The 26,003-nt window shown below is 39.1% G+C and overlaps 1 protein-coding gene across 3 annotated transcripts in view; it reads right to left on the reverse strand.

Annotated features, from left to right (window-relative positions):
* DNM3 (dynamin 3) overlaps positions 1–26,003 on the reverse strand; it is a gene marked incomplete at its 3' end in the record, with an annotated part of 535,603 nt that overhangs the window by 131,690 nt on the left and 377,910 nt on the right. For all 3 annotated transcript variants that reach the window (XM_080824220.1, XM_080824222.1, XM_080824221.1), the window contains one exon: positions 17,661–17,770. In XM_080824220.1, the coding sequence (XP_080680346.1) occupies positions 17,661–17,770 (110 nt within the window). The remainder of the gene's footprint in view (positions 1–17,660; positions 17,771–26,003) is intronic.

The following is a 26,003-nucleotide window of genomic DNA, read 5'->3' on the forward strand; positions in this document are numbered from 1 at the left end:
GGATCCTCTCCCTTTGGTGGGCAACAGGGCGACTCTCTTGGGTCACATCCGCATTTCTACACGTGCTCCTCGAAAATCAACACATTTCTGAAGATTTCATTTCCTTTTCAACTCTAAGCTATTTGGTGATTTCTCTTGCTGGCGCCCATCTTCATTAGCATTATCAATGATTAAAAAAACAACAACAACAATACGGGATAAGGGGAATAAACAAAAGCTCCAGAAATTTCATAACTGTTTTGGATTTCATTTTAGGTATAATTGGGAGGGGACCGAATGGCATGGCTTTGATCGCTAAAATAAATCTGCCTTGGCCCGAAATGAGTCTGTCTTTCGAGATGTGTTCATTTTCACCTTCTACTTTGAGACAGTGTGGAGGACATATAAGAATCCGATTCGGTAATTGGTGGATTCTTGGTTCTTCAAAACTAGGAGACACAACCAACAGACTTACTAATGCAGTAAGTATCCCCATCATTCCATGAAAATAAACCTTAAATCGATGTCACGCCAATAAATCATTGTATCATGTTTTGCCTAACTGCTGTAGTTCTCAGAGTGTTGTCTGAGGACTCCCAGGATCCTCAAGGCCCTTTTAGGATGTTCTCAAAGTCAAAACTATTTTCATAATAATATTAGCTTGGGGTTTTTTTTTTCACTTTCATTCTGTTATGAATCTACAGAGGAGCTTTCTAGAAGCTACATTACACGTAGCTATCATCACTTGGGCAGTTAGTGGAAAGTGACCTTGCGCACACTCATGTTTCCTAGAATTTTCAAAGCTGGTATGTGCATCTGCAGAGATTAGCTCATTTGTTCTAAGTACTTCCGCTGCGCTTCTAATGGTTATTTTCACTTACACCTGCTATAATCCCTGTGACCTCCTCATCCTCTAGTAAGTCATTATTTGGAAATCCTAAAGTTTACCTCTGCCCATGTGGAGGCAAACAAATGTATAGGCATACATTTTTGTCTTGTTTTATAAGACCCCAATTAAAAAAAAAAGGGGGGCCTTTCCTAAATTTAAATTTCTATCTAAAATGCTATTTTAGAATTTAGTATTTTTTTCCTGATATAAAAATATATTTATAATTTTCTCATGTTTAAGGATGGCTCATTGGCTTTAAAAAAAAAGGATAGTGAAGATTCAGTTTCTCAACGTTTATCTGCAACAGCTCAACTAAAGATGCTAAAAAAGATGAAGGCTGACATGTCACAAAGCACCCTGACGCCTGGAAGGAAAGAATCTAATGCAAAGACACAGGACAAAGCTCTAAGTATGAAACAAAAGCAGGATGAAAGCTTTCCCTTGGCTTTATATACGTTCATAATTTCCCTCCTTGTCCAATTTAACTGAGCACTTTCGAGTATAATGCCAGTTAACTGACACCGTGATTTGAGACCAATCATTGAACACTTAAAGAAAAAGGAATGTCACTAAATTTTAAAGATAAATATAATGTATCCTTTGAAAGTCAAATACTCTTTGTTAGAGCTCTTCAAAGTAGATGTGAAAAAACCCTTGAGACATCTTTTTAAAAAATATTTTATTTATTCATTTGAGAGAAAGACAGAGACAGAGAGAGAGCATGAGCAGCGGGGAGGCAGAGGGAGAGGGACAAGCAGACTCCCTGCTGAGTAGGGAGCCAGATGCTCGGGGACCCAGATGTGGGGCTCCATCCCAGGACCCTGAGATGGTGACCCGAGCCAAAGGCAGATGCTTAACCAACTAAGCCGCGCAGGCACCCCCCAAACCCTCGAAACATCTTATGGGATAAGTCGCTGTTTTGGAATGGCTGGAAAAGTGTGCACTGTAGCTGAGAGATGAATGAATAAAACTTTTTTGAATAAAACTTTTAAAAACTTGACATTAATGAATACCTGCCAGAACAAAGTCAGGAAAAACAAATTACTGTTATTTTCCAGTGATACACTAGCTTGTCTAATTAAAGATTTAGTTGCTAACATGAGGCCTGAGTTAAAAACCTCATCTGCAGAATTACACTTTGACCTTGACCCAAATGGGACAAGTCTAAAGAATGACTATACTTTTTTTAATTAAATTTGTCCAGAATCGGTACTAATACTCAAAGACCATTTATACGAATCCTTACCAAAAAACACAAATGTCACTAAAATAGTCAAAGTGGAGGATTTTTTTTTTTATTTTCACAGTTTATCTTTTTTTTTTTTAAGATTTTATTAATTTATTTGACAGAGAGAAAGAAAGGGAGCACAAGCAGGAGGAACTGCAGGCAGAGGAAGAGGGAGAAGCAGGCTCCCCTCTGAGCAGGGAGCCCCCAGTGGGATCTGACCCCAGCACCCCAGAATCATGACTGGAGCCAAAGGCAGACGCTTAACCGGCTGAGCCACCCAGGCGCCTGAATTTCACAGGTGATCTTGCAACAAGTGCGTTAACATTTGCACTGGTGGTACAGAAGGGAAGTCGGGGCCTTGGCATCAGGAGACAATGTCGTAAGCTGTACTGACAGTCACTGTACTCTTCACCGCCATGCACTCACAGTTTTGCAAAAAGTCACTTTCACTTAAGGATATCTTGATGAAGCAGTACAACTAACAACGTTATTAAGCCTAGAGCCCGAGGGCACATACCTTGGTAATATTCTATGCCACAGAGTGGTAAGTACACATCAGCACTTCTGCATTCTGAGTGCTTGTCTTGAGCAAAGGCACGATTCCACTGTGAGCTGACAGACCAGCTTTTCACATGGGAGGCCGTTTGCACTCGAAAGGCTGACTGACAGCTAGTCTACGGCTATGCAAACCTGAGTTTCCTGCAGACATTTTCTCAAAACTGGACAACACAAGCCTGCCTGTCTCTTAAAGGAAGACAGCTGACGGTATTTATGGGCAATGATGAAATACAGACTTAGAATTTTGGAAACCTTGTATCTCCCACCATGGGCTTGAAACCTGGCCCCTTTCTGATGAGATTGGTGGTAATATTAGGAATGTGATTTTTTAAATACATTCATTTTTATAAAGAAATGCACACACCCTGGGCAGATCTATGTAAATCAGTGAACTGATATTTCCAAATGACAAAGTATGATGCTACAAAATCGCTCATAAGGTCCATTTAAGGTGCACGAAAGATCAATGGATTAATGTAGCAGAATATGAAAAGTTCATTGATACGACTACAGGTTCCAGATTGCAACTAACTTTTTGGAAACTAACACTTGTCGAGTTTTGGTGAGGTATCAAAGAAGAAAATCTATAATTATCTGAAAAGGCTATTAAAATACTTTTTCCTTTCCAACTACATATCTGTGTGAGGCTAGGTTTTCTTCATATACTTCAACCAAAACAACATATTGCAACAGATTAAAAGCAGAAGCAGATACGAGAATCCAGCTGTCTTCCATTAAACTACACATTAAAGAGTTTTGCAAAGTTGTAAAGAAAAAAAGCCACTCTTCTCACTGATATTTTAAAATATATTTTCCCCATAAAAACATACTATTTATGTTAGCATGAAATAGATTTAGTACTATTATTTTAAGGGATTTAATAAATGAATACTTTTTAAATTTCTCACTTTAAATTTTGCCCAATGGATATAATTGGCAGTATGCTAATAAATGTTTAACAACTAGCTATGCAGGGCGGGGCGGGCGGGGGGAAGCCATGGTTTGTAGAATTTGTCAATTTCCGTGGTATAAGTATCTCTCACTATGGCCAATTGTAAGCAAAAATGTGAAGCCAACTTGCTCACAAAATTTCGGATACAATCTACACAATCCAGACAAACAAAAGCTCTTTAAAGTCTTCAACAATTTTTAAGAGTAGAAAGGGGTCCTCAAACCCCCAAATTTGAGAGACATTGGTATAGATCTTATACAGTCAATTTATCTTAAAATGCACAGTATAAACATCAAAACATGAGTATCTTAACCACCTAACTGTTCTGATAGAGTAACCCAAGCGGCAAGAATTTATCTACTTTCTGAGGCAAAATTATTCTATAATATTAAAACAAGTGCAGGCTAATATCTAGTAGACAGCACTCATGCTTTGGCCCGTGAAGGATCTCTAGGTATGCAGCGAGGTATGGATTCAGAAACACACTGACAGCAAAGGCAGAGACTGCGTTCGAACAAACTACACTTGGCAACTGCATTTTTTAAAAACTGTTCCTTTATATGAGCTGTATTTTCCCCAGATTCTAAGAAATAAACATAGGCAGTTTCAAAATTAGAAAAAGAAGAAAAAAAAAAAAAGGAAAAAAACTCGCCCCGGTTAGTCTCTGCAAATATTTTCTTTATGAAACCATCCATCTGCTCAGCGTTAACTGCTGCGTGTGACTAACATTTTCTACCAAAGCTTGTGCCGTGTCAGTTCCCTTTACTAATGCTGCATGTGTTAATTAAAATTAATTACACATGGCAGTAAATAGTTTCCTTCTGAATGCAGCAGATAGAAGCAGAATACTATAATTTGCAATGTATATACCAGGTAGATTATTAAAACCTTCATAATATTTTCTCTCAGTAGGTATAGTCACTAAGGACATTCTTTAATGGGGAAGTGGGTTGCACAGCAAATCAACTGAGGAAAAATAAAAATGGATCACACATGCGATGTTGGGTGCCCCAAAGATTCCTGATGTGTGAACTGATCATGTAAAGAGCCAGGCTTATAATTAATATTCTCGACTGCATGATTTGAGGGAGTTCGGTGATCTTCATAAAGGTTTACGTATCTGTGTGTTACTTTGATTTAAAGACTTTTTCCTCACCAAACTCAGGAAGTCCTCAGCAAGGTGTTACAGCCTTAGCAATAAATCATGATAGTACAGGTCCCACTGGCCATAATGGAAACACTGTGTCTACCAGAGAATGCCACAGATACACTGGTCAGTGTAACTGGTTTTAAACAGCAACAGATTTGAGTAGTAACCCTCTTAGGACTTTTTCAATTTATTCTCTTATTTCATGTAGGGTTTTTTTGTTTTTGTTTTTGGGGTTTTGTTGTTGTTGTTTTGGCGTTTTGTTTTTGTTTTTGTTTTTTTTGTTTGTTTTTGGCTAACGTGCAGATTGTTTTTACAATATTCTCTAAGTCATCTCCAAAAACCTGATTGCTCCAATAGTCAGTAAAATGTGCCCTTAATTTTCTTTATTTTTGTTCTTGGGAGGCCTCTAGGATGGCCAACTGAAATTTAGGTGTTTAGAAATTTCCTTCAGGCTAGACCCTGCTAGGGAAATTTTCACACCCAGGCTTAATTCATTTCTTAAGAGCTCTTCCCAGCAGGTTGCTGACTGAAATACCTGACCTGCCTCCCTGCTGGCTTGTGGGGGCGGGTGGGCTGCACCGTCACAAAATCACCACCACACCTCTGAAGCCCTAGCACACAGCTCACTTTAATTTTATCCTTACCACAAATAACCAAAACGTAAACCCGTTCTTGAAAAGCCTGAGACAAGCCAGTCAGTATCTTGAATACAGTTTAGAATGACTAGTTTTCAAAAAGAAAAGCTAACTTTTAAACAATAACTAGTCATACGATCCTATTTATAAACAAGTGCATGATTAAAAATATTGGATCAGAGGTAGGAAAAGAAAAAATGAAAAGATGGGATTGGAAGGGAGACAAACCATAAAAGACTCAATCTCAAGAAACAGACTGAGGGTTGGGGGGGGTGATGGGAGAGGATGGTGGGGAAATGGACATTGGGGAGGGTATGGGCTATGATGAGTGCTGTGAAATGTGTAAACCTGACGATTCACAGACCTGTACCCCTGGGGATAAAAATACATTATATGTTTATTAAAAAAAAAAAAATATTGGATCATCTGTACTAATCTCTCTTCGTGACGACCTGCCGGACTTTCTCTTGCAACTTAACCACTACAGCGTCTCATTTAAAGCCTGCATGCATGGTAGGACAGAGCGTGTATTTTTCTGTAGCATATGTGCAACTAGTGATTGTTCCCTATCGTTAATGAACACAGCTGGGGCCCTTTTATGGTCCCCCCAACGGAGGCTGTCCCAAGCCACAGTGTCTGTCTGAAGGGGTGGCGGGGGGAGGGGATCGCCCATCAGCAAATAGTCCTTCCAGGAAGTAGGTGGGGAGCGGGCAATGTATTTGTTCTGAAATCCTAGAAGAAAAGTAAACTCGCTGTGAAAGACAAAATTTCTTTTTGTTCCTGAACTTTACACAGCCGTATTGGGCTCATTCATCAAGACTGCCCTTGGACACAAACCTCCAGAACATGAATGCCTCAAACACTGACCAAAATCCCTGCTGGCGCTACTAATGGCTTAAAGTACAAGCCCACTTTAAATCCTTGGGCAGAAAGGAACTGAGTTGAACTTGCTGATTCTATCCTATCAGTCCCTTTGTTTGAAATACTCAAAGGGAGCACAAGTCTAATTCCCCTAGAAAAATGGATATGGATTACACACAGGTGTTTTAAGCATGAAGAATTTCTCCAAAGCCTTTTAGTGACATTTGAAAAAGCTAAAAAGCACCAACTTGCTATTCTTCTTCCTCAGAAAAGGCAGAAACAGTCATCCAAGTAGGGCATCACACTCCTATTTCAGAGTTTAATTTGAAAACCAATAAGAGAAGAATTTAAATTGATTGCTTCAAGCCACAGACATTTCATACCCAAGCAATTAGGTTGGCTTTCATGAGAATTGATCTTAGCTGTGAAATCAATTGTCACAGACTTAGTTCACAAAAATATTACCAAATCATACTTGGTTTTTGTCTCGGTGTAGCTGGTGAATCAAATCAAATGGGCAGACAATTTCAGCTCTCTAATCCATCTCTCCCCAGACGCTCCCTTCGAAAACATCTTCACCCCTCCTCTCTGGTGCACCTAGGGCTTCCTAACGATGCTATTTCACAACCAGACAGACACTCAACAAGAGGAAAGACAGAGCGGCGAAAGCTGGGAAACTATTGTAATACGCAGGACCAGAACCACATGACAACAAATAGCTTTGCAGTGAGAGACTGGAATGAAGGAAAAGAGCAGACAAAAAAACCCAAAAAAACAAAAACCCCACCAGATTTGTCCCGAACAACTTTCAAGATTGACTTGCTAAACGTGTATCTCTAGCTAGCTCCTCGACGAGGAAAGCACAGTTTATCTTTTGAGATTTATAGTGGGAAATAAACATTACTGTCAATATTATAAACTTTGCAATCAGTAACTGCAAAAGTCCTCAAATCTCTGTCTGACCCACGTGAGCCTAATAGTTCTAGCAGAACCAAGAAGGACCAAAACCTTACCAACAGAAAACTAAAATCCTGTCTTCTGGCTCTCTACCTCCCTTACTTTCAAAAATTCTATATATAAACAGAAAACCTGAAATTTGTTAATATTTTGGTTGAGGTAAAGAAGTGAAGATTTAGAAAGCTGAATGGAGATACTTACAAAACACTTTTGAATAATAAAGGTAACACGAGAACAGAGACAATTTACAGTAAAACATCTTTTTTTTTTTTCCCCTCACAGGACAATGACATGGAATTCTGTTGGACTAAATTCAAACAAAACTTATTTATAAGTTTGTTTGTACAGTTTGTACAGAACTGAAGATTCTCAGGTTCTTACTTTTTAAATGAAAGATTTCTTTTTGTGTTCATGTCCTCCCAAGTGCCTTTATTTATATTTCCATTTTCAGCCCACCCAGATCTGAGGCCATAGGCTTCTAGAGCTTACCCACAGAACGCTTTTCATTGGGGCACCTGGGTGGCTCAGTGGGTTAAAGCCTCTGCCTTCGGCTCGGGTCGTGATCCCAGGGTGCTGGGATCGAGCCCCACGTCAGAGCCTGCTTCTCCCTTCCTATCTGCCTGCCTCTCTGCCTGCCTCTCTGCCTACTTGTGATTTCTCTCTCTGTCAAATAAAAAATTAAAAAAAAAAAAAGAATGCTTTTCATTGACCATTGGTGTTACTTATATATTCTCTATATAAGAGGGAAGAAAAGTTTAACATCCGCACATTTATTCACTCCCTCATGCTACTGAGCTCCCGCAATTACCAGGCAGCCCCTTAGGCCCTGGGGATAAGGCAACGACGAACTCAACAAACGCCACCTCTCCCTCACAGAAAGTAATCCAGGGCGCCTGGGTGACTCAGTGGGTTAAGTCTCTGCCTTATGCTTGGGTCATGATCCCAGGGTCTTGGAATCGAGCCCCGCATCGAGCTCTCCGCTCTGCGGGGAGCCTGCTTCCCCCTCTTTCTCCACCGGCCTCTCTGCCTACTTGTGATCTCGCTCTCTCTGTCAAATAAATAAATAAAATCTTCAACAACAACAACAAAAAAGGAAGTAGTGCAGCAGTGGAGACAAATGTCGGTCACATGATTATATTTACATTAATTTGTTTGTCACTGTGTTAAAACGAGGAAGTAGTACAAGGTGTTAAAACGCTGACTTCGCACATTCCATTACCTAAACACATCACATGTCCTCACAGCAAAACCACCGGCACTTGATGAATTCCAGTCGCTTATGTGCTCCCCAAGACAATGCATCAGACTTTAGTTAGTCTCATCTGGTGGCATTTCTTTGGTACTAAGAACAGTGGGTAGGGAAAACCCAACATTTATGTTGTACCTGAAGTCACAGAGAGCATACAAGAAACTGGATAAAATAGTGGAAAGTGACAAACTTTTTACTGTCAAATTGATTTTTTTAAAAAAATCTACCACGTACTTGTAGTTAGAGAGTGTTACAAACACCCTTATACACAAAGATGGCCCGTCCACAATCCGCGGGGAAGTGGAGGGTAACACACGCTTCATCACTCAGCTTGGACCGAAGACTGGTTACTAATTAACTGAATCTTCATCCGACAAAAATTTTCTTGGATCAGAATATTCAGAACAGAAACAATCCTCACTTAGTATTCTAGGAAGCCAGAAGAAAGGTCTGAAACCTTCTTTTGACAACTCGGGGGTAAAATGAAATAAAGCAGCTTCTCCAGGTATCATGTTTATGTCTCAAACATAAGCTTCATTGCCTTGTATTCCTTACACAACATCTCAGCTCCGATTACAAAACACTACATGTTTTTACTGAGTTTCCAATAAATTTGAGCCTCCGCCATCCTATTTATGGAAGAATAACTGCTTGCCTTTTAATACAGATCTGACACCACACCACACCCAAGTGAGACATGACCTTCTGCACATGGCACTGTACACCACCTTTTGCCCAGCATATTTAATTATGCACTTTTTCAAACAACTTAAACTCCACGTGCGTCTTAATATAGAAACAGAGCCATAAAGGTATATAAATGGAAAACCTGACTCCAGTTCCTTTCCAGCTAACAAATGGAAAAGTATACCACTCAACAATGAGAATAAAGAGCCATTCTTTTCAGAATGCCTAGAGTGCATGCACGAGCTACAGCGTGGCATTATTTGACATTTATTGAGTGTCGGCACTGTGCTGGGGCTAAGTGGAGTAGGGAGACGTCCTCCAGTCCCTTTCTGTAGGAGCAGGGGCGGGGGGAGGGGAGGAGGCGATTGAAGCACTTGGCAAGGTTGGTAACTGTGTCCTGAACTGAAGCCATAAAGCAGCATCGAGGGGAAAATGCCTTATTTCAAGAGAAAACAGAGCAAGACAACCCCAAGGGGCACTCAGAAAAATACTGCGTGGCTGCCCTACAAGCCCCGGGGCAGACACAGATCCCTGCTGGTTCCCAGAACTGACATACCTTGGACCAAATGGGCCTTAGCGTGACCTTAAAAGTGAAGGCCTGCCTGGGGAGAGCAGAGACCAGCAGAGTGAAGCCGTTATCCGGACACGCTTCTACCAGAGAAAACATGGCATTTCTAACAAAGTCAAATGGAACAAAAACCTGGAGGAACAATCCAGTCGTAGTTCAGGTCCTGCCACAAAGAAGTTTAGGGATCTTTTTAATTTAGATTTCGAAACGGATTTGGTGATGCAATGAAGGTGAGAACGAAGTATCGCCATTCATCAGCCTGCCCAGCTATCCAGGACATGCTCTTTGAAAGCCCCAGGGCAGAGCTGGGCAATGCACACTTGTACCTGCAGTTTTTGGAGGCTAGATCAGTCTAGGTGTGAAATTCTCTCTCCTCGAGCGCTGAAGTCACTGCCACTAGTAACAATTCCTTCCATTTATAAAAACCTTCGCCCTAAAACACTGTTTAGAATGGCTCAGGAATCTGGTCACCAGACTCATAAAGATCATATTAATTCACCAGGACACTGAAGGCTTTTTAAAGAAGGATGTTAAATGTATCAGTTCTCACACACCTGATGATTAGGGATTACGGGGTAACTCTTAAACTTTATAGTGGAAAGTTGAAATAGCAACGGCATGAGTTCGTAGGAATAATGCTGCAGTGACAGTGGCGATGCCTAGCGAAGTCTGGAAAGAACCGTAGCAAGGGTCCTGGTCAGTTCTATGTTGGGCTCTGCAAGGAGACTGAAAGCTTTCCATGGAAACTGGAAAGACCCGAGAACAAACTGAAATACCTCCACGAGAAGTTAAAAATCTCTTCCTCGCTGCTCTTTGGGGAACAATGCCAATCAAAACATTAGATGCAATTCCTGTCCCATAGTCAATATGAAAACTGTGTCATCAGAAAGAGCTCTGGGTCAGAGACATCTGGCCTGGGTTCCAGTTTTGTCTCTGTCATGAACTGCTTTTGTGACATGGGGACGGCATTTAGCTGTTATAGGTGTCAACCCTTTAACCTGTGAGATGAGGAGGACCAGACCAGATTATCTCTAAGGTCTCAAAGAACCCTAGAAAGCCATGACATTTTACAGTTACACTGGTGACAACCCCGGGGTTCACACAGGAACTCTTAGCCCCAACCCAATGCGTCTCCCATGGGTCTGGCTGAATGACTACATATTTTGATCCAAAACACCACGGTGGAAAACAGGGCTGAAGCACACAAACGAAGGGAAGCATTTACAAACCCTCTTCTCAAATCTCTTCTACATCTCTTCTGAAATGGGTAAATTACTAACAGTAAAAGAAGAACTTTTCTTATCTCAGAAGAAAGAGAAAACTAGGAACATAGGCTTAGAATCAACGTAAGTCACGAAAAGAATATCATTTAAGTATAGCTGACATAGAATTATGCTAAGCATATGGGCTTTTGAGGGAGGCAGGGTTTTTCCTCTACACAGAAGAGGAAAAGATATAAACTTGTATGGGTAAGTCCAGTTCAATAAACCCCAGGAAGAAAAAAAATAAAGTTTTCATTATTATTTCTTTTAACTAGGGCTCACCTTGCCTTTGAAATTAGCTTCTTCTCACCCAGAACAGGCTGGCAACAGATTAAGTGACGTTTCCCACCCATTTGCTTTGACTAATACTATTTCCTCTTTGGGATGTTCCTTTCAACCTCCCCTCCAACAATTCACGCCAAGTGATTCCAACAGGAATCACTTTCCATGCTGCTAATATGACTGCTTGTGGGACGTAAGTACTAGAATGGAATACAGTCCTGTAGATCTGGTTAAATGTTACGTTACACGCTAGAACCCACTTGTTTCATGTGTAATAGTCTCTCAAGTAGACGACCCTTTCTCCTTTTTTTAAAACCTCTTCATGGATTCCTAAATCTTCTGTCTTAAGATTAATGGAAAATGAATCCTGTATGGCACTCACTGGTGATTACAAGTGTCATGCAAAATAAATCCGTCTTGTATTTCCTTTGGAGTACCAACACTGACGTGCATAGCCAATAATGCAGAATGACTAATAAATACTTTGGAGTATATAACAGAATAAATATTTTTTCCTGAGAGAATAAATAGGAGAACAGGAAAATGACAGCTGTTTTTCTCTAATTGGTTTATAAACCATTATGTTTGTTTTTTAAAAGGTTTTATTATTTTTAAAGTAATCTCTACACCCAATATGGGGTTCCAACTCACAATCCTGCGATCAAGAGTCGCATGCTCTACTGACTGAGCCAGCCAGATGCCCCAACCATTCATGTTTGTAAACACAGAGAACCCCCAGGCTATCCTTCCAGTATACTTTTTTATCATAATCTTCACTTCTGGAGGAAGTCAGGAACATAGTTTTGTGTTTCAACAATGTAACGCTAATGAAAGGCCATTTCATTTTAACTAAAAGGTCAGAATAAAAAATTTAAAAATTCTTTCCTACAAGTCTAGGATTGCTGGAAAACATTATTTTAAATGCCTAACCTCTTTCTGAAATGCAACAGATCTTTAAGAGTAAACAAACAATGTTTGTTTTGACACTGGATGGTGTCAGTTTCAGTAACTAAAACGCGTGGATTGTAGTAGTCCAAAAGAATAGGAAACAAGATCTTGGGATTTATGTGACAGTGAACTCTTCAATGGCAACATCCTCAGAAAAAGCATGGACTGAGAAAAAAAAAAGAAATCTGTCCACTAGCAAAGAAAGATAACAGGTAAGTTTGTCTTGCCCTGGTCACAGATGAGGAGGGTACCAGCAAACTGGAAGACAGCACCAAAGAAAGGACCCAAAATGAGGTACAAAGAGACATAGATGTATAAGAGAGTTAAACACAGAAAAAACAGGATAAAGTGGTTTAATATGTGTCTAATAGGTACCCTGGGAAAAGCAAAAAGAACAGAGAAGAAAGTCAAAGAAATAATAATACACAGTTTTTCATACTTTATGAAAATTATATGTCCTCAGGTTTAGGAAACACAACGAATCCCAAGCAGGAGATATAAAGCAAAACACACATAAGCACATCATATTGAAACTTCAGTATATCAAAGGCAAAAGAGATATTGAAATCACCCAGTGAGAGAGTATAGATCAACTTTAAAAAAAAAAAGCAACAATTAGATGATTTCTTAAAAGCTGAAGCCAGAATATAGGAGAATAATGACTTCAAAGTTATGAGATAAAAGGACCATCCATGTAATAATTTACTATCCAGCTGAAGTATTATTCAAAAATGAGAGCAAAATAAAAACATTTTCAGGAAAACAAACACCAGACTGGGAGTTATAACCAAGTAGCACCCCCAAGAGGATTTCTAAAAGGTGTACTTTAGTGTGGAGGAGACCGAACCAAAATCGAACACTGGGATGCAAGAGGAAGAATGAACAAAGAAATGACAATCATGCTCATAAATCTAAGCGAACATTGTCTATGTGAGCCAATTTGAAAATGGTGGTAAGAAGGTAAAATGGAACTCAAATACTGGTAACGACAATATGGAAATCAGGAGAGTCAGGGAGTTAAAGTGTTTCAAGGTCATTATGGAAAAAGAATAGAGACACTAATTTCAAACTTTAAGTCAAAAATGAATAGTTAAAAAGAATACAAATGAGGTATATAACTTCTAAAAGAATAAAGTATATAACTACCAAAGTATGTAACAGGAAAAAAAATTAATTGGAATTTTTAAAAGTCAGGAAAGAAGTGGGGAGGGCAGAAAACAAGTACAGAAAAGGCTGGATAAGAGAAAGATGAAAACAGGTGTTCAAATAAACTCGATAAATCCGTTCTAAAGATATAAATGGACTAAACTCACTAGCTAAAAGAAAAAGGACTCACATGGGATTAAAAACAAATAAATCCAGATGCATGCGGTAGAAGAGAAACACTTTATAAAAATACAAAATGGTTGGGGCACCTCAGTGGTTCAGCTGGTTGAGCACAGAACTCCTGGTTTTGCCTCAGGTTGTGATCTTGGGGTCATGAAATCCAGTCCCATGTGGGTCTCCGCATTCAGCAGGGAGTCTGCTTAAGATTCCCTCTCTCCCTCTGCACCTCCCACCCATTCTCTCTCTCTCAAATAGTCTTAAAAAAAAAAAAAAAAAAAGGTTGATAGCAAAAAAGGTAAAAAAAGCCAAGCAAATATTAACTACAAGAAAGGTAGTATAGTCCTATTAAGGGCAGACAAAGTAAGTTTTAAGGCAAAGAACACTTAGGAATAAAGAAGGTTGCCACAGAATTCTAAATATATCTATCTCCAGGAAGATACAGCAATTCTAAACTTGAAAAAAATCTACTAACATAGATTGACCTCAAAATACATAAAGCAAATATCAATAATCAAGCTCAGAATCACAAAGTGAGGTTTTTAATACCCCCTGATGAAGTGAGATTCTTTATGGCTCTTATCTTCCTGCCCAAACCCCTCTCTGGAACATAATCTAAAATGTACCATCTTTTTTATCTATTTTATTCACAAATATATTTTAAGTGCATAGACCTGTGCCTCGCACATATGGCTGCCTAATATAAACTCACGGTTTGAATTAATTAATATGAAAAAAGATAGTATTATGGAAACTGAGTAATACATGGAATACGGACAATCCAATGGACTCTCAGGGGGCCCCACTTCCAAATCAAAACATTCTTCTCAAGCAGACATGAATATTTATGAAAATTCACCTGGTCCAGACCGTGTTCTTTGACCACAATACAATTAAGTTAGAAATCATCAACAACAAACCAAGAAAAGTCTATGCACCAAAAAATGCAAAACATGCTTCTAAATGACTCCTAGAAGAAATAATAATGAAGATCATAAGAACAGAAGATGAAGAAAACAGAACTTAATGATAAGAAATATTATATTTCAAGACTACCTAGAGGGAAATCGATAAATGTGTATGTGTATATAAGAAAATGAAAGGACAAAAACTGATGAGCTACACATCTAAAGGAAGAAGTTAGGGGAAAAGACCAACAAAATGCAAAAAAATACAAGGAAGAAAATATTGAAGAAAAGATCAGAAATTAGTGAAATAGAAAAAAATATACACTAAAAAAGGATCAAAAAAGTCAAAAGTCTGGCAAGAAAAATTACGTTAAAAAAGATAGGGTTTAATATTAGAAATAAAAAAGGGTAAAGTTTCAGATACAGCAGGAATTTGAAAAAATAGGACATTAAGAAATACTTGATACAAATATACTTAAAAATGAAAAGAGTGGACAATTTCCTAGAAAAATATAATTTACCCAAAATGACCCATGATAAAAATAGAAAACCTAAGAAACCTATAATTATTAGATACATTAAATCACTTGCTAAAAGTTTACTTCCCAAAACTGCCCACTAAGGCCAACTGATTTTATGGGTGACTTCTACCAAATAATCAATTAACAGTTAATCCCTATCTTATACAAAGTATTCCAAAGAATAATAAGGACTTATTCCCACTTTAATTAAAAAGCTCAGAAATATATGAAAACCAGGCAGGGTCAGCATAAAAAAAAATTAAAAAAGCACTTATGGGGGCGCCTGGGTGGCTCAGTGGGTTAAGCCTCTGCCTTCGGCTCAGGTCATGATCTCAGGATCCTGGGATCGAGTCCCGCATCGGGCTCTCTGCTCAGCAGGGAGCCTGCTTCCTCCTCTCTCTCTCTCTCTGCCTCTCTGCCTACTTCTGATCTCTCTCTGTCAAATAAATAAATAAAATCTTAAAAAAAAAAAAAACTTCATTGTTTAAAAAAAAAAAAAAAGCACTTATGGGCCAATCTCACTTATAACCACAGATGCAAAAGTCTGAGGAAATTCTTAGCAAACGAGCCAGGAATGCATAATAAATAATACTGCATCATGACTTAGTTTAATCCCAGGAGATCAGGATGGTTTAACATCTGAAGGTCTATTAATCTATTTCACTACATGAACCGATTAAAGAAGAAAATTATACAATTTCTGTAGGAACAGAAAAAGCTCTTGATAAAATTCAACATTCACTCATGATTAAAACAGAAACAGAAACCTTACCAACGAGGCACACAAGGGGTCTTCTTTACCTGATATCGGTTACCTATCAGAAAGTACTTAATTATAAAATTATGAAATAATTCTCCTTAAAATCAAAAACAAAACAAGGATGCCCAATCGTAGTCAACATTGTACTGGAGATCCTAACCAGTACTAAAATAATGGAAAGTAATCCAGATTTCCAAGGAAAGACAGTGGCAAATAGGCCTGTAGATGGGACATCCTTGTACTCACAGAGGTCTCTGCGAAGTGGCTGCAGAGTTCACTACCTTCGGAGAACTCTAGGTTTCCAGAATACCTACGTAGAACTCAGAGGTCCAGAGTTATCTAATTTTGGTGTCTTTGCTCTCTTAAACACCCACAGCTGTATTTCATCCAAAAAGATATTCTACCACTGAGTTTTTTAAATTTTGGACCAAGCTCTTTAATAACCTGAACTTTCCAGGTTGACCAAGAACTCAAATCAGCGTCTTTTGCAGTAGTCACACTTCCAGCTCTGCATCCAGGCAGGAAGGCCGAGTACATCTGTGAAGACTCCTTTGGGACCTCCCAATTACCCACTGCTTTGAGGAAAGTATGCAAACAGTGCTTAGTCTGGCCTGAGTACGAGGACACACTACTGCTCTCTCCAGGAAACCTTTTTATTCTTCATCGTCACAGTGTTTCTTTCATAAACTATTCTCCAACAATACTAAGTCTTTAAAAACTCCCATCTCAGTGTTTAGTAGGGGAATTATATTTAATTTTCTTTCCCCTTGATTCTTTAAATGATTTGCTCTTGTGGTTTTTCTGAGTATTTCTGTATAATGAGTCACTCTGAGCAACTGACTGGGAATGTAGGAAGAAGGCTTCTTTTGCTATTTTAATTTACTGTGTGATTGACCCTGGGCCGGTCATTGAACCTAATCAAGGAACTTCATTCATTTCTAAATAAAGATAAAAGGCCTGAAGAGATGGGTTAAAATTAGACCCTGCCACCAAAGTACTCAGTCTCTTAATAACTGACTCACAGAAATTAATTAGCTTCTTCCTAGAACATTTCCATTTGGAAAAGATCTCCTTGTTATCCTCGCCTCGCAGCAACCCTCCGACGTATCTCTATGCCATCCTCTGTCACGTCTCCATTGGTTTATGTACAAAATTTTACCACTTGACTTCAGTAAGTAACCACAGCACTCCAGGACCGGCCCCAAATTGAGTTTGATGTTGTAGGGGAGGGGCAGGAAAACAAACAAACACCAGCAACAAAACCAGGTAAGAAACACAAGTGGAAGGAAAAGTGGACTTAGACCCAGTGGTCCTGGCTCGGTTCAAACCTTCCTGTGTCCTAACTTCAGGATCTGATCTTCCTGTCGGTTAACGTCTCTGAGCTACCGTTCTCGTTTACAAAATGGTCACCAGGCTACTTTATCTTTCGATCTCATGGGAAACTGATTAAAAAATGAGCATAAAGCCTTGGAAAACTGTGAAGTACTACATGTTTGTATTCACATTAAGTGAATAATTCTATTTGCCAATGCAAAAGTGTCATCCTAATATATATAAGAAGGTCTTGGGTCATATCCATCCATGCTGGACAGATACTATTAAAAATTATAACAGTAATTTGTAAGTATATACATAATAAATTCAGGACAAGGAAGACTTTAAAATAATAAAATGTACTTTAAGAATGAAAGCAGCATGATTTGGGCGCCTGCTGGAAGAACAGGGAATAATTAATACTCGAAGATCCTTCTGATTCTACGTTTTCGTCTTTTGAAACCATAACCCACGGTGAAAGCTACACATACAAGGTAAATGAAAGGAAAAGCGTTGGGTTAACAAATTTCAAGGTGGGACCAAAGGAACTCTTGTAAGTATGATCTCTAGATCACACAGAAATTCAAGTGAAAAAGTATCTGAAGACAGAAGCTGGTTCCTTTTCTTACCTTTGTTCTGTATTAAAAAGTGCAAAGATGTGCTTGCTAGACATAAAGCTCTTTTCCACATCTCGAACTTTCAGGTTGTCCAAAGGGAGCATATACTTCTTTTCTTTTTCCTGTTGAGAGAGAAAGAGAGGGAGAGAAATTGGCTTTAATAAAAGATCTTGCGGCCTGCCAATGGCAACACATCACCTGAGTTGGCCAACATGAGATTACAATATTTTGATACCATCATGCACTCCTTTGATAACAGCTAGCAAGGAATAAAAGCTGTCTGAGGAAAGAGACCCCAGTGATTCTCAACACGTGGGTCAGAAGGATGAGGGGAGGAGAAGTGTGGAGGAAGGAAGAAGGGCTCAGCGATAGAGAGAACACATGGTCCTCTATCCTTTCTTCCTCATGGGGGTCCCCTTAGATGTTTTAAAATGTTAGCTTGATATTAAGAATTTAGCCATCTGTTAATATTTAACAAAAATGTTCTGGTCCTAATTCAATGAGAAATGCCAGATGGATTTCATTTCATAGTTTATTTGCAGCCTAAGCAGTTTTGATAGCCAGTGCTGGCGAGAGCCTGAAACACAGGACCCCAGTTTGAAACACCCCCTATAAACCAGGAGAAAGCACAGCAAAATACTTCCTTCCTTTGGGTCTAGAATAAAATGTGGGCTCCATAGCTCAGGGGTTAGGGCACTGGTCTTGTACAATAAAACGTGGGTCCAGAAGAAAGTGATTCCACTGTTGAGCTCTTTGAGGGGAAAAAAAAATGAGAAATAGACTGATATTAACTAGAATAAATTCTCTTCTAAAATTAATAATTCTTTAGAAGGAAAATGGAAATTGGGGAGGGAGGTCTGCAAATGGGACTAAACTGGTCTTAGTGAAACATACTAGATGCCAAAGAATTATTAGAAACATTTACTATTAGGGATTGGCTCAGGGACAATATTATCATACATATAAATGCCTAATAATCAGTCTACTGGAGAGAATCAGACACTCAGCTTAAGAAACTTAGTCAATATCTATTGCCAAGAGCATTTTAGCACAGTCCCTACTCAACAACACCCTATGTATGGTCCCAGCCTGTGTCTCTAGTGCTGGTCCTGAGAAAAAGCAGGCCTAGACTCCGAGGAGGGAAATACAGAGACTTAGTTAGCCATGACTTTTAATAAACTAATATTATGTATTTCCTGTCAAAAAATGCATGCACTGTATAGACATGTTTGACATAAGCCTTTTTGTTTAGAGAATGGAGTAGAACTCTTTGCAAGCGCACTCGCGTGCGCGCGTATGTGTATGTACCCTAGCCAGCTTGTGGGGACCATAGAGAGTTACTGCCCAGAGAATCACTGGCTTTGCCACTTCTTAGTCTTAAATTAATTAGAAAAAAGTTGGGTAGAACACATCAGAATAGGGAGGCAGAGAGAGATAGAGGGCTAAATCAGTTGAAGGAAGTTGGTTGGAGAACAAAATGGGTTGCCTGGCAGACAATGTCATCAAAGAAGCTCAAAAACACATTAAAAAAAAAAAATTAGATGGGAGTGAGAGAAGCCCAAGAATAAACATGAGAAAGCAAGACACTGTAAGAAAGTTCCAGTATTTCTTGTGCAAAAATTAATAATATATTAGCAAACACAAGGATATTCTAAATTTAAAAATGAATAATTTAAGTTAATGAAGTATCATAGTTGAGCCTAACTTGTTTGGAACACTTGTCAGACTATTTTAGGACAGAATTTGAAGAGGCAAGATCACAGATTGAATGAAAAGCTATCCAATACATAATCAAATGAAAATGCTTGAAACCCAGGGAACATTTTTTTTTTTATTGGATGTTTTTCAATGCCCTAAATTTCAGCAGCTGGATTTTTTTAATGCACCATCCTATTCAACCTTTTGAAATGATGGATTCGCCTTTTAATGGGAAATCTGCATTTCATTGTAAAGACGGAACACAATGTCCTTGGCGTGTTTTCTATAGAAGTGCGCTCCCTTTCAAACTGCGCTCTTTAGCATATAGTGAAGACCCAAATCCAGTGAGTTTATGTCAGACATTAAATGCTGGAGAAATACACACATATGCAGACAGGGGGAACATGAAAAATGTGGTTTCGTTTCCAAAGTATTAAGTGTCATTTATCCAAGGTTTTTGAGGACAAATTGCTAAATCATTTCATAATCAAGAGTTTTAAGACTGAGAAAGGGAGAAGAAAAAGAAGATTCAGACTGACTAGTTTAATTAAAGTTGTAAGTCAAGTGGAGAATTAGAGCAATGAAGCAATCTATCATGGATATTTCTAAAACTCTTGGTGCTTTGGGGAAAGAATGATGTTCTGTTAAAAGAACATCTTGAATATGAAGTAGCTGAAAGAAACAAAAGGAACGGAGGAGGAGAAAGGATAAACAGAATTACAATTTCCAAAATACAGTGAATCTTTGCACCAGCTTAATTGAAACATTTGCTACATAATATTTGTTAGTTCTATTAAACTGGCCAATAATAAATACCCTGTCCAATATGGTAGCCACCAGCCACAGTCACTACTGAGCACTTGAAGTGTAGCTAGTTAAACTGGGATGTGCTCTAAGTATTACATACACACCAGATCTCAAAGACTTAGTGTGAGAAAAAGAATGTACATGATCTCATTGATATTTTTATACTGATTAAATGTAAAAATGATCATATTTGGAATATATTAGGGCAAATAAAATATTATTAAATGCAATTTCATCTGTTTATTTTTAGCGTTTTGAATATGGCTGCCAGACAATTTAAAATGACATTATGTGGCTCACATTAATTTTCTATTGACAGAGTTGGGACACATACCCTCTCTTCCATCCAATTTTCTTCTTTACTTACTACTTATTTATTTATTTGTTTGTTTGTTTATAACGTAGCTCTATGCCCAATACAGGGCTTGAACTCATGGTCCCAAGGTTTAAAAAAATCACATGGTCTACTGACTGAGCCAGCCAGGTGCCTCTCCATCGATTTTTTTCTCGTCTGACCTCCCTGTTTCTGCCATTAGGTGTATTTTGCATCCTCCCAGTCACCCAGTCTGAAACTGCACTCTCACCTCTAAGGTATTATTTTCCTTCACACCCTTTATTCCATCAAGACTACGGTGCATTCTGGTGGAAGCATGAGTCAGAGCTCCCGTTGTCCGACATTCCCACCACATCAGTCCAGGCCTCTGGCATCTCACGTAGCTACACGTGGCCTCCTAGCTCATCTTTTTGCTTTCTAATTCCTTGAACATCACCAAGGAAGGGCAAATTTCTGAAACTACTCTGTCGAATCCATGATGGTCCTTCCAAATTTCCATAGCTCTCCATTATTTCTGGAAGAAAATCCATGAAATTCCTTAATGTGACGTCAGTCACTTCTGCCCCATGAAACACTTACAAATTGGCCCAATTCTGGTTGGTCAGTATCTTTGCCTCTTTCATAAAAAAAATCTCCATTTCAACCAAATACAACTTTTCCCATCTTGAGATACCCTTTCAACTTCCCCCTACCACATCAGTTTATTACTTACAGTCAAGTTCAAGTTTTACCTTCTGTGCAAAAAGTGTTCCCAAGTTTATGAATCTATCCATGTCTTTGTCACCCCCTGTCTCTCTCTCCTTTCAATTCATACAATAGGTGTTGTTCATTCCATTCATTTTGAATGACATGTTCCATGAGGCATCCTCACCTTATAAATGCATGACACTACACAATTTGTATGAAGGTTGTTCATTTGGAATTCAGAATGTTCAGTCAATTCTGTTGTTCAGGTAGGTTACATTTGCAAAGAAAAATAAAAAGTAGAAAACGTTTTTGTAGCATTTATAAATAAATAAGATATAATTTGATATTTTATTTTTTAAATTTAATTTAATTGTTTTTTCAGTGTTCCAAAATTCATTGTTTATGCACCACACCCAGTGCTCCATGCAAGACATAGACATTTTGGAGGAAGCACTTGCAAAATTTTAGAGGAAGGTTTTTTTCATGGAGATTCAGAAAGACACTTCTGCATATTTTCAAAAGCTTTAGAAGCTGATGTCACTAATTCAACATCTTTTTTTTTTTTTTTTTTTTTTCATTTTTAAACATGATACCTTTCTTCTCCTCAATACAACACAGTTACTAGCACTTTCTGTAGGGGAGGCTTGCAAGGGTTCTTTGTTCCAAGAGAAAGGGAACATGAGAGAGTTTGTGTTCTTTCCTTCCAGGGACTTGACAAGTATTAGAAGAAAGACGGGAAATAAGAGAGGCCCCCAAAAGGATCCATTAAATGTGTGAAAGGGTGTTGTCTGAGGGAAGTACCTGAACTCTGAGTAGCAAAAGGCAGATGAATCAAGGGAGAGGGAGGTGGTAATTATATGCTACAGGATGTGTTCAGTGATCTTGTAAGCAAACAAAAGGACTGATGAACGACAGATGTGAGGTCCACAAGTGACCAGGGATGGTTTCTAGCTGGCAGGGCACCATCAGCAGAACTTGGTTGCAGGAAGGAGCTACAGTGCGTAAGAAGAGAGGTTGCGCATGCGGACAGGAACAGCTCCTGCATATGCAAGGGACTGGAAAGTCTTCACATACCTGGTGATTTACACGTAGGAAGTTTCAAACTTGGGGAATGTTTGAGTGTCCTTGGTTTGGTGACTACCTTGAATCTGATTTGTATATACATTTTCTCACCCACAAGGCAGCAAAATATTCAAGGTTGAAACAAGTTCTTCATTTCTATATATTATAATGCCTAACATAGTGTGGGTCATTGAAATTTTACACCATATTATAAATATTTGTTGAATTAATTTGAAAATGATAACCAAAGCCAAATATTGAGCAAGATATTTGATAGTCACATACATTTGAGAATCAAATAAAAACTCTGTAGGAAAGAAAAAAAAAAAACCTCTAAAAGATGCTTAATGGATTGGCACAGATTTTGATCATGAAATCTTTACAATGTTTAGATTGACTGTCATGGATATTTCTCTCTGCTTCTGTTTCTATGGCTTCTACTTGCTAGGAATGTCTTCTTCCCTCCAAGAAGGCACATACTAATGGCCTTGACATTTACGTCAAGTACCACCTACCCCATAAGGGGTTTTGATTACAGCATGTCGTATATGTCTTTTTTTTTTTTAAAAAAGACTTTTATTTATTTATTTATTTATTTATTTATTTTAGAGAGAGAGAGAGTGTCCTAGCAGGAGCCGCAGAGGGATAAGAAGAGAGAATCTGAAGCCGACTCTGCCCTGAGCAGGGAGCCCGACGCAGAGGCTCAATCCCACGACCATGGGATCACAACCTGAGCTGAAACCACGATTTGGACACTCAACTAACTGTACCGCCCAGGCGCGCCATATAGATCTTTTTTATGTGCTCTCACATTTCCCGCGGTCTCTGTCCTAGGCTACGCAGGGTGGCATTTCTTATTTATGCTCAGCCTGCCTCTTCAAATGAATTGGAAGCTCTCTGAGGGCAAGGTGGATGTTAGAACTTCTGTGCTCACACATAACCAGTACATGTACAGATGTACACGTCCAGAAACTGTTTAATTCACATTCGACTGTAAATGATGCAGCAGAAATAAAAATCCAACAGAAATAAAATCCCAACATGATGGAATTTTACCACTACGTCGTACTAACTCCATCTTACTACTGTGTCTACCTATCTCCTACCTATTTCCATAGATATAATGAGTATGTCTATACTATTATCCTAAAAATTAAACAGGAGTGATATAAAATCTTATTTTAATGACTGAAAGACTGATTCTGAATGAATTTTCAGCTTTCTGGTAGTATCCTATTAGGTGGAATTTTACTAACCGAAGCCATATACTTGATTTTATTAATACAAACCTCACGGCTTAAACACATGCCTGCACAGTAATATTTCAATACACCTCAAAGCAATACAAAAACCTAAACCAGGAAATACATTGTTCTGAAGATGTAAGAATAGATTTAAATTTAAAAACAAAACAGAACAAAACAGGAGAGCATAAGAAATTAGAAACAATGAAGAAAAATGTATGAAAAAGTCAGCAACGGCACCAAATATATTTTTGAAATACATAACTATGGCACGAAATTTATTTCGTAAGATTGTGATACTATTTCTCAGGCTAATAAATCATCAGAATAGAATGAGGTTTCATGACAGATTAACAGAATATTCCCTACTGCTGAGACTAGCTGAACTTTCCTGGAGCAAAGACTCCCAGTTGTGATCACTCCCCTTCTCATATTCACATAATGATACCCACGTTTATTCTCCATCACTGCGTTTGTCGTACTGTCTACTTCTAATTTGTTAAATGTCTCTTCTCCTACGGAGAAACTGACATATCTGTCCTCTCAGTGCCACGCCACCCTGCCAGCAACGAACGGAACATTCCTATGACCCAAGCAGCCGGCAGCGTGTGTAAGCCACGTGGACGGCACCATTGCACCAGCCAAAGGAGGACACAGACTGCGCCACCAAGAACCTGGTCCAAAAACAGGGCAGTAGCCCACAGAGGAGTCCAAGTTGAAAATTAATCCCCCTCATCCAGGGACTGTAAATGTTCTTGCAGAACCCTGGAAACTCACGAGATACCATGGGACTCTCTTATTATTATAATTTGCCTGTTGCTCAAGAGATAATAATGCTGATCAATATTTTTCCTGAGAAAGTTTTCTTTTTTCCTTGATACACTGTGGCCAGAATGTTTGTGAACAGGGAAACTAGAGACATTATTCTGGGTTTTGGGGTAGGTACCTTGGTCAGGAAAAATGTGATGCTCCCATAAATTAATGCTAGCCTTCCGTCCTTTGAGGAACTGACACAAGAGTTATGTCAGCACACACTTTCATCATGCTCTCAGCCCCCTTCATTCTCCAAAATGACCCTGTCCTGACATTCGGAGTAAATCCAAATTCCTCGACATACCCACTGTGCCAACCACAGGACTCCTACTTTCCAGGAAAGTCAACACATTTTTATTTTCCACACAGAACACATTTAACCGTATCTTCTTGTCTTTGTCTATACTATTTTTTTTTCCACCAGAAATACCACTGCCTATTTGCTACTCTGCTTCTCTTCAACTCAGAGCTCCTGCAAACGATGACTCCATCTAGTTTAGACTTCATGCACATTTTTTTTTTCTTAAAGTATCACAGGTCTCATTTTTCTGTCTTCTTTTCTGTCTCCATAGTACTTGCAGACTTCTTATTTTTACATTGGAGGATCCTTTAAAAAAAATTCTGACATCGAAACTCATTATATTGGGAAGATTAAAAAGTGAGGCTCCCCTGATTGAGGCAGGAGTGGGGCGATGAGAAAACCTGCCCACAGACTCATCCATTTGCTCAGATGTTGCCTCTAAGAAATGCAGCTGGAACACCGAAGGACTCTGGTACACAGGCCTGGATTTCCAGATCCTTCTCTGGAGTCTGGTCCACCTGCCAGCCTCATTCTCCGGTGTTCCCGCGGTGCCCGGGCTCTGCCCTCCCCTGGCCTGCCTGGCACCTGATGGGCCTCGCTCTCTAGGGCTCCTACACTGAGCAGCTCCGTCCAGCTCCCTGCAATTTCAAACGGAGCAAACCGGTATCTCCCGATCCACGGATGGGATTCTGGTTCAAACCAGCCTTGTCACGCCATCCCGCCTGACTGGGCACTCTGGTGCCACCTCTGCCATTTCCAGAATGTCTCTCACGCCAGTTCGATACCTTGACAGAATTTCTATGCTTGGTTTACTATCCATCTTATCTCTAAGTGGCTGAGGGTTTCACCAAAGTGTGTGTATGCTCTGCCTTTTCAACCACAAGGTATACTCCTAGGGAAAGAACAGACCTGCTGCTATAATTACCGTTATTGTTGTTGTTAATCATTCTATGTATCTTGCTCCTCTGCTACTATGTAACTATGTCCTGACTTCCCAATCCAGGCATAAACTCTTGGAGGGAAGCAACTGTTTCCTTCTTAGTTTTAGCTGCATAGTTGACACTCATCAAACACGTGTTGGATGAACATATGATCGAGTCCCCGCGTGGGCTGGCATAGCACTTTGCTTAGATTAAGGACTCAGAGATGATGAGTGACTTAGAAAATAATCAAAATATCAAAGAAAAGAGAAAGGCCATAAAAATATTGAGAATACCAGAATACTAGAGACACATGCTGTTGAAAACTAAAATCTGGTGTTTATTGCTATTAAGAAGTTATAACTATAGAGATGTACAAGGATGAAACTCGTAATACAAACTGCCCATCTTTTCATTTAAGCTTAATTCCTTGCTTTAATCAGAATTACATCTTGAGTAGTAAACAGCATCTGTGAGCCAGGAGGCTGC

The sequence above is a fragment of the Martes martes genome (assembly GCF_963455335.1).
Source record: "Martes martes genome assembly, chromosome: 15".
NCBI classification, from domain to species: domain Eukaryota; kingdom Metazoa; phylum Chordata; class Mammalia; order Carnivora; family Mustelidae; genus Martes; species Martes martes.